Source organism: Lottia gigantea (genome assembly GCF_000327385.1).
Source record: "Lottia gigantea unplaced genomic scaffold LOTGIsca_3, whole genome shotgun sequence".
Classification (NCBI taxonomy): Eukaryota; Metazoa; Mollusca; class Gastropoda; family Lottiidae; genus Lottia; species Lottia gigantea.
The window spans coordinates 5081535-5097683 of NW_008708986.1; the positions used below are offsets into that span (position 1 = coordinate 5081535).

The 16149-nt window shown below is 33.6% G+C and overlaps 4 protein-coding genes across 4 annotated transcripts in view; all 4 read left to right on the forward strand.

Moving 5' to 3' along the window:
- Positions 1-516: 516 nt before the first annotated feature.
- Positions 517-2913, forward strand: LOTGIDRAFT_228660 (hypothetical protein; the record flags this gene model as incomplete). Its single annotated transcript, XM_009057340.1, has 5 exons — positions 517-571; positions 1160-1300; positions 2029-2151; positions 2280-2408; positions 2700-2913. 5 exons carry the CDS (start codon positions 517-519, stop codon positions 2852-2854), a joined length of 603 nt encoding a protein of 200 aa, XP_009055588.1. The 3' UTR covers positions 2855-2913.
- A 626-nt stretch (positions 2914-3539) lies between these two features.
- LOTGIDRAFT_153456 (hypothetical protein) lies at positions 3540-6226 on the forward strand (the record flags this gene model as incomplete). Its single annotated transcript, XM_009057341.1, has 3 exons — positions 3540-3621; positions 5302-5529; positions 6180-6226. The coding sequence occupies 3 exons, from the start codon at positions 3540-3542 to the stop codon at positions 6224-6226; spliced, it is 357 nt and encodes a 118-aa protein (XP_009055589.1).
- Positions 6227-7141: 915 nt separating this feature from the next.
- LOTGIDRAFT_228661 (hypothetical protein) lies at positions 7142-9168 on the forward strand. The gene is made up of 4 exons (XM_009057342.1): positions 7142-7209; positions 7565-7666; positions 8506-8634; positions 8960-9168. The coding sequence occupies exons 1-4, from the start codon at positions 7158-7160 to the stop codon at positions 9142-9144; spliced, it is 468 nt and encodes a 155-aa protein (XP_009055590.1). The 5' UTR covers positions 7142-7157; the 3' UTR covers positions 9145-9168.
- A 4998-nt stretch (positions 9169-14166) lies between these two features.
- LOTGIDRAFT_228662 (hypothetical protein) overlaps positions 14167-16149 on the forward strand; it is a gene marked incomplete at its 5' end in the record, with an annotated part of 8927 nt that continues 6944 nt past the window's right edge. Inside the window, 2 exons of the mRNA XM_009057343.1 lie at positions 14167-14242; positions 14831-15142. Coding sequence (XP_009055591.1) covers positions 14167-14242; positions 14831-15142 — 388 coding nt within the window. The remainder of the gene's footprint in view (positions 14243-14830; positions 15143-16149) is intronic.

A 16149-nucleotide genomic window follows, 5' to 3' on the forward strand; every position in this document is an offset into this window, starting at 1 on the left:
CAAACTGTAATCTAGGCCTAAATTCCAAACTTATCAAACTTTCATCGCGTTTATTATTTACACAGTACTACCTGATCGTCCCATTTGAGTTTTGACCTACTAGTGTATTTGAGGGAGGCAGTTAACGTATCGTAAACTCACCCACCTACCCCCTCCCCTCTTTATTCAGTGATTATATTACAAATAACCCAACACATATCCACCAACCCTATTTTCTTAGTCTCAATATCCGATGTACAGAATTGATTTGTTAGAAATTTGGACATTCATATTTGAATCACTAGAAATTATAAGGGTCGAAAATTTGCTACACATCTTCCGGAGAATAGGTACATCAGATAACTTATCAAATAATCCCAGTATTGCCCAAACACACCTACTCTTCAATTATATTTCAATATACCCGGTTCCAGCTGTGTTTTATTTGTGTTGTCCGGAAGAAATTAAGATGATTAAAATCGCCATTTAAAGTATATAAACTACCTCAAACGATATATGGAACATTACAGTAACAAAATGATTTCGTTTATGGTAATGTTCGTGGCTGCTTTGTGTGGAATTGTTTCGACAAGTAAGTTATTTTTTGTTTGTGTTCACCTATCTGGTAGCTGAAATTTACATCCACGTCAAATAATATAGGATGTATCGTATTTATTTTATTGAAAACTATATGGACGACTTCACGATGAAAAAAATCTACGTCTTCCATCATTTCAGATGAACTCAGTGACCGATTCAGTTACTTTTTCATATTAACTTTCTTAATCTACTTTTAAATAAACACGTTAGAAATTCAAACAAAGTTACTTCCCTTGAACTGGGCAATGTTACAAATGCCATTTCTCTTTTGTCGTGTCACAAAGAAGCATCTAAATTTTATCTTGTGTTTCTGAAATAACACTCGGACAATAACGTCGCTCACGTGTCCCTTCCCACTCCCAAACCACAGGTTAAAATATTTGTATGACTTTTCAACCATGTTTAGCAAATCATAGAATCATGTATTCCCAACCGTATGCGCTAACCATGTAGGTGATTATTGCAGAAGACTTTGAGATTACTTAGCCCTAAATATTTGACAGTTTGCGTGCTTTAGTATAGTTCCAGCATCAATTTTATATAATCAAAAAAGTTATTTCAAGATATGTATCTATTTCAGCTTCCCCGCCAATTCAACTTCAAGGATGTTATATTAATGGGGCAATGTATCAACCAGGAGAACAGTTTACGGACGATTGCAATTCATGTGTTTGTGGAGAAAATGGCCTAAGTGCATGTACTCTGATGGCCTGTCTTCCAAGTAAGTGTAACAATTTATAACTAATATCAATCCATGTCGTACATAATATGATACATAATAACAGTTATGACTTTCTTGCCCTTTCATTTACACCATGTATTAAAACTGACTAATACTTTGATTTCAGTTAATAATATGTCCACTCCTAATCATTTATTAGGCGTTTTCAACAAGATTTTAGCAGTGTACTTTCGTGGTGTACCGTGTCCTGCTTCTTCCCCCCATTCTCGATATATTACTGAGTCTTTTCTATATCACTCTACAATTAATTGGAGCCTCAGTGAATTAGACACTTGCTCGTGAACCTGAAGGTCCAGGGTTCAATCCCGGCATAGGTCGATGCGATACCTTCGAATTTTTCAACCCGGTTTCCCCCTGTCATTGATGTAGGTAAGAGGGGCTGACATGGATAAAGCGTCTAGTCGTTCGGATGGGACAGTAAACCGAGGCCCCGTGTGCTACAGGCTGTGCACGTTAAAGATCCCTCGACAGTTGGAAATCGAAAAAGAGTGGACTAACGTCGCTGGCCTGGCAAAATTTCTTTTATTGCACCCTGCATGTCGTTGCCCGTCTTCATTAGCCCACATGGTGCAGAATAGTAGGACGTTAAACTCCATTCATTTCATTTCATTTCTACAATTAATGTATTGAGCACTATTTTAACAGTGAAAATATTTTATTATTGTATCATTATTATTAATTAATATTTGTTTTTCATTTTCTGTCAGGAACATGTGAATATAAAGGCCAGACGTATGAAGATGGTGAAAGCTTTATGGATAATTGTAACAATTGTGTTTGTCGAGATGGCGAAGCTGGTTGTACCAGAAAGGCTTGTCCACCGAAACCAAGTAAAACAATTAGTACATTTATCTATGTGTCATGTTAAAATTCTAACAATTTGAAGCATTTAACTTTCAATTTAGCTATTAGAAACATGCAAGATTTTTCCTTATATACGGTCATTCGAAAATTTCAGAAGGTTGTGAATATAATGGCAACACGTATGAAGATGGTGACACTTTCATGGATGATTGTAACGGATGTTTTTGTAGTGATGGTATCGTTGGTTGTACTAGGATGGCATGTTCTCCATTAGCCAAAAGAAGTAAGTGAAAATATTTTTAGCTAGGAGCTTGGACTTACCATTCTGCGTAACAGTTTACCCCTCAATATAGTATGAAGCCTGTGTGTTTTTGTGTAAAAAATTCAATTAACAGTACAAAGTCTCTTGAAATTTATATTACAACTTATAACGAACAGCTGTAACCTGCCTACTCGTAACTCGACCCAAAGACTGCATTCATTCTCACTTTTCCTCGTAGCTCGTATGTCGTTTGTTTTTAATGTTTTGATCGTCATTAAAAATTTCATATTTCATTACCTAATAATATTTCAGCATCCGTCCCATATCTACCTGGTAAATGTTGGTTTAATGGTAAATTTTATGATATCGGTGATACATTTAAAGATGCTGAAGACTGTAATACTTGTTGGTGTTCCGGACAAGGTGACAAGACTGCAGTAGCCTGTACTAGAATGCTCTGCCAATAAAACGAATGATTAAATGGATTCTATAGTTTTATGAATAAATGAAATAATTTTCAAAATAATTCTTCAGTTTTTTTTCTCAACAATATTGGGATTTTTGAATGACAATTTCTCTGGACTGGTACAAGGAAATGAACATATTCCCGGTGTATATTGAAAGTTTGCAATATCCATACATTTCACTTTCGTTATGAATGCAGGCCCGTAGCCTGACTTGATTGTTCGGATGGTGGGGGTTATGTTATATATCCGGAGGGGCAATGGTGTTTAGTAGCAGTGATGATACTATACTGCCCCCCCCCCTCCCCCACTACCACCCCCTCAATGCAAATAATTCAACCTTAAGTCTATTCTGTATTGTCAGGAAACTCGAATATAAGGAGAGAGAATCGTTATATGAATATGAATATTTTGTTTTTCTCTCTAGAGATGACCTACTTCCATGACATTTTTATATTTAAATTGACCTACTCGCATGACATTTTAATTATCGTCGTAACTCGAAACTGTCGCTCTAAAAAACAAATTATTGTCTATATCTGGGACTAACTTAACACACGGGTAAGCAAAGTTTTTACAATCATATGCAGTCGTTTAATATCAAAACATGTCATGTAATATGTCAGAAATTTAATTACTGATAGAACGATGCTGGAGTGGGTTTGTGTGTTAATGAAAATAAACCGGCATGTCATTTGGTTATAACCTGGAACAACATAAAATCTTAAACCTTCTATCAAAATACATAAAAATTCAAAACTACAGTAAAGGTAAGTTATAGTTATATGCCTAGTTGTAACTATAATAAAATCTCATAAAAATTCTACACCACTAACAATAATAATAACAAAATATCTTGGTCTATTAATAGCAGAGTTAAAGCTTACACAAATAAAACCAAGCCGATTAGCTTTCCATCATTTATGCCCTAAAGAAAACTTCTTTAAACAACCGTTGCGAACTTATCCCGAAATGCAGACATGAGAACAAGTTCTAGTTGTCCAACTGAAAATGGGAATGGAAAATTGAGCATTATTTTAACAGTGAAAATAAATTTTATTGCACATTATAAGGTATTCAAAATTAGCCACGACCTTTCAATTGCTGTAAGATACAACATTGGCTTTAGTTTTTTTTATTGCTGGCCCTTCAATTGCTACAAGCTGTAATACTGAGGGCCTTCCCAACTGCCATTTTCACCACAACAGCTGCATTGGCTGTTGCTTTTCTTTAGGCTTATTACTATTGAACCTTCAACTTTTACTAGCTTTTAAATCAGAAGAAATGAATAGCGTTTTACGTCTAACTTTTCGACACCTTTTTGGGCTAAATAAGACATGAAACGCATTGCAGTGTGTAAAGCACGAGATTTTGCAAGGACAGTTTTATCAGCCTAATTTTATATGGATTTCCAACTGTCGAGGTATCTTTAGGTAGCGCGTAGCTTTCACACGCCTAGATGCTTTTTCCATTCTGATTTGTCAATACTAATTCTACCACAGTGGGGTTGGTACCATTCGATTATTGACTAAACCAATGTTATTGTTGAAATGATGTCATGTCGATTGTCACCTCCTGTGATCATTTCTTGTTTGGATACAAGAAAATAAAACGTAAAAGATAAATCTCTGTATTTGTGAAGAAAAATTCAAGCTTGATTCTGTTCTTAAGTAAGTAAAATAATATAAATTATAAGCTGATCACATGAACCTAAAATCAACATTTCATATCATAAGTTAAAAAAAAACCAAATTTTAATGACTAACCGACCAGTTTAATGGTATACTTGTTAGGTTTCTCCAGTAGGTTATCATACATGTACGTTAAAATAAGTTTATTGCAACGTAACGTGAAAAACATCAATTTACAAAATTAAAATTATATGCTGTGGCGATATCAATGGAATTGTTATTTACTTGCATTTTTATTATATACATTTTATAAAGCAGAATAAATCGACGTATTCAAGATCCTATTTTAATATTTATTTCAGGTAAAATGGCGACAAAAAACTGAGAAAATTTACTGGCGACAAGAGACGCGGGAAATTTACTACCTGTTTCTTTGTCACTTGGTAAGGTTTAGCCAAGGTTTTTATTTGACTGCCCAGAATAGTTCGCTAAACGATCCAATAATTTAGTCTCAAAATGTAGGAAAACAAAAAACAAGGAAGAAACAACTATATGTTACAAGGATAACTACTTTATCCTTACTACCAGCTGGTTCTTAGCCAAACTCTTTGCACCGATCTTTCCAGTATCATCATTTACAGCTTGGTCCAATGAGATTATGAGTGAAGACGAGGTTTTCTAGGTCACAGTACTTTCAAACGCCGATCGAGATAAAAGCGTAGATTCGAAATTGTTTTCCAATGAGCAAAATCGGCAGAGTCCAAGCAGTGTCTTTTTATTCTGTTTATTTGCTTATAACAGGGAAATATATTATTTCAGATATCGCCATTGTTCGAGCTTTACAGAAAGTCAGGATAGCTTCTTCCATGTTGGAAAAGGCCCACTATTTAATTTCATCCTCCTTTTTCGATCCATCATTTCACCTGGATTCTAACTCATCATTTTCATATCTTATCTCAATATATAACCACTTGGAGGAAGCGGGTGATGACCTGAACAGCCCGTTCAGAGTTATCACCAACATCACCAGTGATGAACTCAGCACAGGTATGTAATCTATTTTGATACTTTCAGTAATCACCATCCGAATAATCATCATCATTCATCATCTACCGTAACCACTCTCAGCATCATTCGCCCACCTCCTACTTGTCGTGGAGTTAGTGATTACCATCATCATCATCATCATCCAATTCTCATATTTATCCTCTTGTTTACTCTCTACCTCTGATCAATACTTCCAAGCAAGGGACTCAAGTTATAATTTCAATTCATTTAATATCATAGTTTATAATTATACTGTGTTTTATTTGAGAGTAATCAGATATATTTTTGGTATTTTGAATATTATCATTCTTTAGGAACAATGGAAACAAATGAATGAATGAAACATTTAAATGAATTTTATTTTATATATTGGAGTGGGAAGCAGAATAACCACCTGATTCAGCTTATGAAAAGTTAAAACTGCACTCTCTGTACAAGAAAACCCAAACCTCAACATCAGCTGTAGTTAAAGTGCAATCAAATTAATATTTCTTACAATTCATTCTTTTACAGATCCTGCCATTATCAAAACCCTTCAGAAGTTAGAGCCGTTTCCCCCTTATTGTACAAGGCACTTCATTTTATCCATTTAAAGATCATCTCACCAAAACCTTTCCGACTCAGTACCAGTAACTCATTATCATTTATAGAAATATTAGAGAAGAAGGTGGATGAAGCGGTCAGAATACACTGGTAGGTTGATACTCGAGCAGGTCACACAAAAAAAGTTTCATAACTCCTGTGAACAAGAATTTATTTTATTATGAATTTATTTCTTCTATTATTTGTTTTTTCCGAATATCATCAGTGAACAACCAATAAATATTGATGAAGTTTCCACAAAATGGCGAAAAGCTTTTCGAAAAAATTATACACCAACAATCTGAAAGTCCAGCATGATTTCTTTTAATTTTGTCCATTTTCTTTGACTTTGACTTCTTCTGCATTTTACAGATACTGAATCAGGATGAGAAGAGAAGTTGTAATCGATTCAGAAAATTCACCACCCGGTCATTTCGATCTGATAGCACCACGAATTAAAACAAACTTTTCTTAAACGTGTATATAGCTGTCATATATATATGAATATTTTACATCCTAGATTGTGCGAATTGAAAACAGAAACGCATTATTCTATCAGCATAGTTAATACGTTATAATATCAGTTTTTAGGTGCATTATCGTATCAGTATTATCAATGCATTATCATATCAGCATAATTAATTCATTATCATATCAGCATAATTAATTCATTATCATATCAGCATAATTAATTCATTATCATATCAGTATAGCCAAAGCATTATTATATTGTATATTGTATAATATGTATTGAGCAAGTAATTGGCACATATTCTAACACTGGATAAATAAAAGATTGATCACTGCCATCGCGTCTTATCTGACATTATTATAATTTGTTATGTATCTATAAACTTTCTCCTGCAGAGTTAAATATATTTTATGGATTTCAATTGAAGGTTTAGGTAATAAGGCTGTTGCTTCCTACAATAGATATTTGTCTGTTGTCGGAAGTAATGAAATTTAAATGTCTCCTGCTATAAAGCTTTTAATGACAGTCGATATGATTGCTGTTAGTTGGAGTTTTGATCGCAGTATATGTTACCATGGACTTGTCTTTTGTATTCCTAGTTGCACTCTTCGGACTGATTTCAACGAGTAAGTAAATAATTTTTTTTTAAAAAAACAAGGTATTGTTAAAGAATCCAAATTTAATCCTTTTAAGTCCCAATTGGACAAGAAAGAATATGTAATTCAGTCGCGAAAATAGTGTAATTGATAGTGTAGATTTAGTAAATGGATGGAGTGATATGTTTTTTTTTCTCTGGTTTGACTAATGAAGAAATAAAACACTATGAAAGAGATATATTATGTCAACTTTCCAGAAATGTACCATTGAAAAGGAAAACTTTGTCGACCAAGCCACTGTCGGAATTAAACACCGAACATCCCTATGTCCATCTCAGCGTGTCTACATTTAACAATAGAGTTCATGTATTCTATATCGTTTCAGCAAGCCCACCTCAGAGGTGTAGAGAACTGCATATGGAAAACTGCAACGTTTGTCATTGTGGTATGTGTACCTTGATGGGATGTCCACCAGGCATTCAATATGGTAGGTCTGTGAAGATATAATGATCATAATGAATAATACTAATTTTTTATGGATGATTCAAATGTAATTGGGAACTTATCTGTTCACATAAGTAGGAATCGAAATATGGAAAGAAACGCTTCGTTAATTTATATGATATAAATTAATCACTAGTAAATTAATTTTTTTATTGAACAAATGTTGGTTTTACAATGTCAATAAATTTCGTATAAATAACATTTTTTTTTATAGTTAGTACAGAGATTTAGCTAAACGGATTGTAAATATACTTTTTGATTTACAAATATATTTTTTGTTAACATTGAAAAACAGGTCAATTTATGTATACACAATGAATTAATTTTTGTATATTTACTATATTTCAAAACACAATTAATTGATTAAGTTATAAATAAAGATATTTGTTTGTTTGTTAATAATAATAATATATGTTAATGATAATAATGCATTCTACTACAGCTGGGTGGACCGTATTCTTCAATTGATTATGAGACTTCGCAAATTATGTTATTCTTGTTAACTTTTTAAAGAGTTTGCTGAATCTTTATTTACTATTTGGTAATTCTCATATACGATTTTCGTTTTGGGAATGATTTTGTTGCAAATTTAATGTACGAAACTAAACATTGCATTGGATGGGCCTGAATAAATAAACAAATGACATGCAGTTTACATTTTCAGCAATTACCAAACGATAAATTCAAATTGGAATTAGTCAGTGAGTCACTGATCCTTTACTATTATGGACAACTTTTTGAATTAATCAATATTTTATCATATTGCGTCCGTGATGACGGGAAGGTGACAATCAGAATGTTTATGTACAATAATTATTCCAGATGATTGTGTGTATAACGGGAATACGTACAAGCATGGTGATAAATTTATGAATGATTGTAACAATTGTGTTTGTAACGATGGTAGACCTATCTGTTTCCATGATGATTGTTCGTCGCTTTCTAAGAGAAGTAAGTAACGAAATAATTTTCGAGCTCTTGCTTGTTTGTGACGGTTCTTTTCTCAATATGATGAGTATGTGTTAGATTGCGTGCGTGCATGTGTAAATGAAGTGAATCTTTATATTGCTGATTATAGAAATAGAAAATAGTATGTAGAAATAAATTCTGGAAATATATCACCAAAGCACAATGAGTCAAATTTCGTTCTAAATAATTATGCATTAAATTAACGAATATAGTCATGTTTTGTGTTAATTATCCTATGGTATATAAGCCAACTCGATGCTGTTACTTTTTTAAATATATGACCTGTTTGTTTCATTGTTAATTTAAGCACCTTTTCCACGACTTGCGAATAAGTGCTGGTATAATGGTAAATTTTATGATGTTGGAACGAAGGTCGTGGAAAACAATGACTGTAATGCTTGTCACTGTGTGGGTACAGGGCACAACACGGGTATTGCTTGTACCGTGATGAGATGCCGAGCACCTCTCCTGGACGTCATAAAGACTTTATAAATGTATCCAGAATAAAATTTTATCAATATATCAAGTGTTGTTCAATGCCTTGAAATGTTATGTTAATCTTAAAGCATAGGCTTTTGTATACCTAGAACCTGAAAAATTACCCTTTTGTAATGTAATTGCATTCACATTTAAGATAGTCTTTGAACAATGCTACTGAAAGTAAAGATGGGACTGTTTATCTCTGTAGCGTTGTATTCCAACGCCAACATTTTCGCTGTGCTTTTTATAACGCTATGTTGCTCTATGGTGATATTATTATAATCAATATTTAACAAACGAAATATAATTCATTTCAACCGATTTAGTACAAAATAGAATAGACTTTTTACGGTCCTATTCTTTTAATTAAGTGGTTAAAATACCAGTTGAGTAATGTTTTGAAAATTTTAAAAGAAACTACTTAACAGAATGTAACCATGTAACATAAATATCTGCCTTTCGCGGATTGACACTTCGCTTCTTACTCTTTATTTGCTTGGCTCTTAAAGTATGCGATACGTCATATTCTGTCATCCACCATCATCAACTGTCATATTCCATCATTTCTTGTCACCAATTATTATATACTGTCATCCCCCATCATCAATCGTCAACTACTGTCATCCCCCATCATATACTGTCATCTACCACCATCATATACTGTCATCCACAATCCTATATCATCCACCATCATCTACTGTCATCCCCCGTCATCAACTGCCACCTATCGTAAAATACTGTCATCTACCATCATCTACTGTCAGTCCCCATCATCAACTGTCATCCACCATCATCTACTATCAACCCCCATCATCTGTCGTCTGCCATCATATACTCGCATCCCCCAACATAAACTATCACAACCATGCCCTTGCTCCGAAATATAACTTATAATAATAATAAATATTCTTCGTGTTCATACCAAATTTCAAGCATACAAGAAAAGTCTCGATTCTAAATTTTAAGCGTTTTCAGCGGAAATCTAATGCCTTTTTTCAAATCAAAATGAAAACTGTAACTTGTATCGTGATAAGTAATAATCAAAACGAACCGACGGACGAATCTTGTCCTCATATGTTGTAGAAATATGACCGTCACCCACCCAATATAAAAGCCAGGCCCAGAAGTCAATTGATATTTAGACCTTGGACCAACAACGATTATCACAACTCACAGTGAAACCAACGAGTCGTGAAACTTGCCTTGTCTATGACAAAATTAGCGATGGCCCATCGTAATACTCCCACCGCAATGGCAGCCAGGTCATCCAGGCGCTTTACAAGAGCTATCAATAAATGAAATATTTCGAGAGTAACAGTTTCATACTGCACAAGCTTGAGGTACATGTTTCATCTAAATCAGTCTAGGCTTGTGCCTTCTGAGGTTTTACGAGCTAAAGAATGAACACATTTCTAAGAACAAGGGCAATAACCCATATTAAATATTTTTCGATTTTCTGCTTTTCAAAAAGGCTCGTTTGATTGACTAGTTGAAAAGACGGATTTCAGCTATCATGTAAGATACATTTGCTTATTTTAGTATACTTTTATACAATACGTTTATTTGAACATTATCGTCCTTATTGTCAAAAATGATGAATCAATCATTTAGAATTTTACAGCACAAATCTAAATAGATTTCTCAAATCAAAAGTGATGAGATAACAAAGTTTTTACATGTGGAACATCTGAATTTTTCTTCAGCACAAATCTAAATAGATTTCTCAAATCAGAAGTGATGAGATAACAAAGTTTTTACATTATAATGCTTATATTATCACATCCATACTGAAGAATCCATTAATTTTATTCGTGCTACATAACGTTACATTGTGTGTTGGTCTAAAGCAGGCCCGTAACTATGGGACAGCGGGGGTTGTGCCCCCTGGGACTTTACTCGCCCCCCCCCCCCCCCCTCCCCGGCAAAATTCGAAACTGAAATCAGCCTCTATCAGCTATTGCCCCCCATGCAAATGCGGCAGACCCCCTTGACACATTGAGCTGGTTGCAGGCCTGATCTATAGTGTAATCTTTCTGTAATATTGGCATTAAACCATATATCAAATGCTCTCTGTCTACTTGAAATTGCAATTTATATTTGAATATTTAAACCATTTGCCCCATATGTATGTAATGTGTTATAGTAGAGTATTCGTTTTGTAATTTTATATTTGGAATATGCCAGATGCCTACAATATCTTCAGAACCTAGAATTTTCTTTTGTATGTTTGGATATCATCGGCTAGTAAAACATAATATATTACATAAATTATCAACATACATTTCAAACTTTATGAAAATTGGTTAAATACTGACACAACTACAGAATTGTCAGTATTCAAGATCAATGGAGGTAACATATCATTTTGTAAAGAATAACTGTAGTCTTTAGGTCTATTGTATTTAAGGAGTTTGTTATCTGACACCAAGTGCAAGCGTGACACATATTAACTGTTGCAGTTGTATTTCATTATATACAAAAATATACATACAAACAATGTATATGAATATTGTAATATTTTCTGTATCAGAGGTCAGGTTGTGCTGTCCCTGACCCTGTTATCATCGACAAAGTAAATTTTTATACGCCCACATGAATATGTGGTCGTATATTGTCGTCGCCCCTGTCCGTCGGTCCGTCCGTCAACATTTCTTGTGAGCACTATAAAGACTACAGTTTTTATCTGATTTTGATAAAACTTGGTGTGATGCTGTAGATTGATAAGATCTCGGTCAAGTTCGAATTTGACATATTTTCGATGAACGGTTTTTGAGATATTGCCCTTGACTTAGAACGCCTTGAAATTTGTTAACAATTGTTCGTGAGCAGGATTGAAGCTACAATTTTCATCCGATTCTGATGAAACTTGGTGTGATCATTGGAATTCATAAGATCTCGGACAAGTTCTAACTTGACGCATTTTCGATGAACGGTTTTTGAGTTATTGCCCTTGTCTTGTTAAAACGGGTCAATATTTGTTAAAAATAGTTCGTGAGCAGGATTGAAGCTACAATTTTCAACCGATTTGATGAAACTTGGTGTGATCATTGGAATTGATAAGATCTCGGACAAGTTCTAACTTGATGCATTTTCGATGAACAGTTTTTGAGTTATTGCCCTTGACTTTGTTAAAACGCGTCAAAATTTGTTATAAATAGTTCGTGAGCAGGATTGAAGCTACAGTTTTCAACCGATTCTGATGAAACTTGGTGTGATCATTGGAATTGATAAGATCTCGGACAAGTTCTCACTTGGCGCATTTTCGATGAACGGTTTTTGAGTTATTGTCCTTGACTTTGTTAAAATGCGTCGAAATTGATTAAAAATAGTTCGTGAGCAGGATTGAAGCTACAGTTTTCAACCGATTCTGATGAAACTTGGTGTGATCATTGGAATTGATAAGATCTCGGACAAGTTCTAACTTGACGCATTTTCGATGAACGGTTTTTGAGTTATTGTCCTTGACTTTGTTAAAATGCGTCGAAATTGATTAAAAATAGTTCGTGAGCAGGATTGAAGCTACAGTTTTCAACCGATTCTGATGAAACTTGGTGTAACCATTGGAATTGATAAGATCTCGGACAAGTTCTAACTTGACGCATTTTCGATGAACGGTTTTTGAGTTATTGCCCTTGACTTTGTAAAAACACGTCAAAATTTGTTTAAGATAGTTTGTGAGCAGGATTGAAGCTCCAGTTTTCAACCAATTCTGATGAAACTTGGTGTGATCATTGGAATTGATAAGATCTCGGACAAGTTCTAACTTGATGCATTTTCGATGAACAGTTTTTGAGTTATTGCCCTTGACTTTGTTAAAACGCGTCAAAATTTGTTATAAATAGTTCGTGAGCAGGATTGAAGCTACAGTTTTCAACCGATTCTGATGAAACTTGGTGTGATCATTGGAATTGATAAGATCTCGGACAAGTTCTCACTTGGCGCATTTTCGATGAACGGTTTTTGAGTTATTGTCCTTGACTTTGTTAAAATGCGTCGAAATTGATTAAAAATAGTTCGTGAGCAGGATTGAAGCTAAAGTTTTCAACCGATTCTGATGAAACTTGGTGTGATCATAGGAATTGATAAGATCTCGGACAAGTTCTAACTTGACGCATTTTCGATGAACGGTTTTTGAGTTATTGCCCTTGACTTTGTAAAACGCGTCAATATTTGTTAAAAATAGTTCGTGAGCAGGATTGAAGCTACAGTTTTCAACCGATTCTGATGAAACTTGGTGTGATCATTGGAATTGATAAGATCTCGGACAAGTTCTAACTTGACGCATTTTCGAAGAACGGTTTTTTGAGTTATTGCCCTTGACTTTGTTAAAACGGGTCAATATTTGTTGAAAATAGTTCGTGAGCAGGATTGAAGCTACAGTTTTCAACCGATTCTGATGAAACTTGGTGTGATCATTGGAATTGATAAGATCTCGGACAAGTTCTAACAAGAGATATTTTTGATGAACATTTGAGTTATTGCCCTTGACTTTGTAAACACGCGTCAAAAGTTGTTTTTTGCCCTTGATTAGAGCTGTGTGATTTAATTGTTGTATTTGGGTTATTGATATTGATTTTAAAAAATTTTGTGGAATTATTCAGCATGAATAATTTTTTCAATATGAGAAAATTCGTACTCTAGTCACTAAAGACTGTTTTATTATTTCTGACAGCTGCCAGTGGGCGTATGTTATCTTATATTATAATGTTGTACCGCATGACAAATCACTTTTGATTGTAGAATAAGTTGCTTCTTTCTATTACTATAAAGTTCTTTGTGGATACTCAAGGCCATTTTGATTGTTGAACAAGAACGTCATTAATTCTTTAATATAATAATCTCATCTTGTTTGCATTGATTTAGTAAAGCAGAATTTACATCCTTCCTGGTAACCTATATTTACATAAAGGGTATAAGCTTATATCAAATCTTATTATCAACTAACCAATTGAGGAAGTCAAATGTAATATAAAAGCCGCTTTCTTAATGTTTATATGAATACTATTCAGGGTAATCTAATGTGTTTCAAACAAAATGGATATAAATTATAGATTTATAATAACATTTTTGATTATTGTAATGAACTATGTGGAAGCAAGGTCCCAATCAAGTAAGTCATTTTTGGTGATAAAAATAAATAAAAATTTGTCTATTCATTATCCTACTTTTCAATGAGAGAGTTAGTGTTAAAATGCCAGTACCTCCGTTTTATGACATGGTAAGCCGGATCAAGCGATTCGAAAGAGCCTTCAAGGGGATTTTCGTTATCGAACCTCAGACCTAGGGGCTGCTGTTCTTCTTGGTGGAGCGAAGGACTAAATAGTCTATGACCAATGCACGCCAACATCTTTGTATCTTGAACTGGAAGTATTCGAATTGGGTTTGTGGTTCTTTCGTTGCTATAATACCCTTAAAACAAAATCTAATCTTTTTTCATATTCATTTAATTTGTCTTCTTAATGGGTCCTAAAATAAAGTTATTATTGTTACTATTTATGATAGTATTATATGTTATGAAATAACACATATTATATCTCATTCTTATCGTTAATGAAATTTTCTTTAATTTAAAAATAGAAATACATCGCTTAAAATGTGTTTCCTTTTTATTTCCGTCGTAAATAAGATCTTAATTAAAATTAATTCCTGATGTACAATTCTTTGGTGGAGTATGCAGTATATCATCAATATATTTCAGTATCAATACAAGGTTCAGGTGAGGCTATTCAAGGTGAAGAATATACCCTTGAGTGTATAACAAGAGGAGATACTTTCGTTAACTGGTATCAAGACAGTCATCACATTGCATGGTCAAGCAATCATAATGGTGGATGTCGTTTTTACAATCAATATTACAGAAATTTCTATGAATTTAAAAACTGTGGAGTTAAACACAAACTTACTATAAAATCTATAGATTATAATAGAGATAATGGTAAAGTTTGGAATTGTGAGATTTATTACAATGATGATTATCATTCATCCAATAGCATTACTTTATCTGTTACCTGTAAGTATGAAATATCCATTTTTCGTTATAAATCATAACACACGTCTGTTCTAATTAGGGTAAAATTTCAAAAAGTGATCTTAGGATGATCTTATGTTCCTTGAATATTCCTTATCTTCAAAAGTATTCAGAATTCTGTTCGGAAATGATCGTTTTTATAGTAATATATTATTTATCTTTCTCGTCCAGATCCTGTTGCAATAAAGTAATAATTAATTGTTTTTAAATATTTTTATATCAATTCAACAAAATATCACTAGAACATTAAAAGTTTCTAGGAGGAATGCACTCGTATAAAGACGACATCTATTTTGGAGAGTCAAATATACAGAATGGTCTTAATTGTATATTTAATCAAGAATCTGATAGAAATTTCTATGAATATAAAAACTGTGGAGCTGAACATAAACTAACTATAAAATCTATAGATTATTATAGAGATAATGGTAAAGTGTGGAGATGTTATTATAATCAATATACTTACAGTGATCTTACAATACACGTCATCAGTAAGTACAATAGTGTAGGTATTAAGAGTGAAAGCCATCACCGCACGACTCTCGTGGCACTAGAGTTTTTTTTACCTTCAGGATCACTTAAATTCAAGGCACCTAATCGCCTATCAGACTATACAACTGGCTACCGACTGAGTTATTCCACTATCATAAAAAGACATAGTTCCTTTCCAGCGTTAGTCGAAAGTTTACATATTTTGAAAGTTGTTAACTCCTTCAAGGAGATATTTATATATCCTGACATGAGCAAAAATAAGGAAAAAGGGTTCATGTTAAAGAAAATATCAAACAATAAACATTCACATCGGCCAGAAATAAAGCATGAAGGTGGACTTATGAATGACAATTCAAAGTATCTAATACGATTGCACTTGAGTTATTGTACATCTACATTTTAGCCTAAAATAAAGTCACCTAATTCATTACAGCTCTTGCGATTGTGACGTCATATACGGTAGCATTTTTACAATTAAGGAATCAGTACATTTTGAC

What these genes read in the sequence shown, in the direction of transcription:
- LOTGIDRAFT_228661 (XM_009057342.1), top strand. Translation starts at nt 7,158, where the DNA reads ATGGACTTGTCTTTTGTATTCCTAGTTGCACTCTTCGGACTGATTTCA. An exon ending in CTTCGGACTGATTTCAACGA is followed by an intron (nt 7,210 to 7,564) that starts GTAAGTAAATAA and finishes ATATCGTTTCAG; the next exon opens with CAAGCCCACCTCAGAGGTGT. An exon ending in TCCACCAGGCATTCAATATG is followed by an intron (nt 7,667 to 8,505) that starts GTAGGTCTGTGA and finishes TAATTATTCCAG; the next exon opens with ATGATTGTGTGTATAACGGG.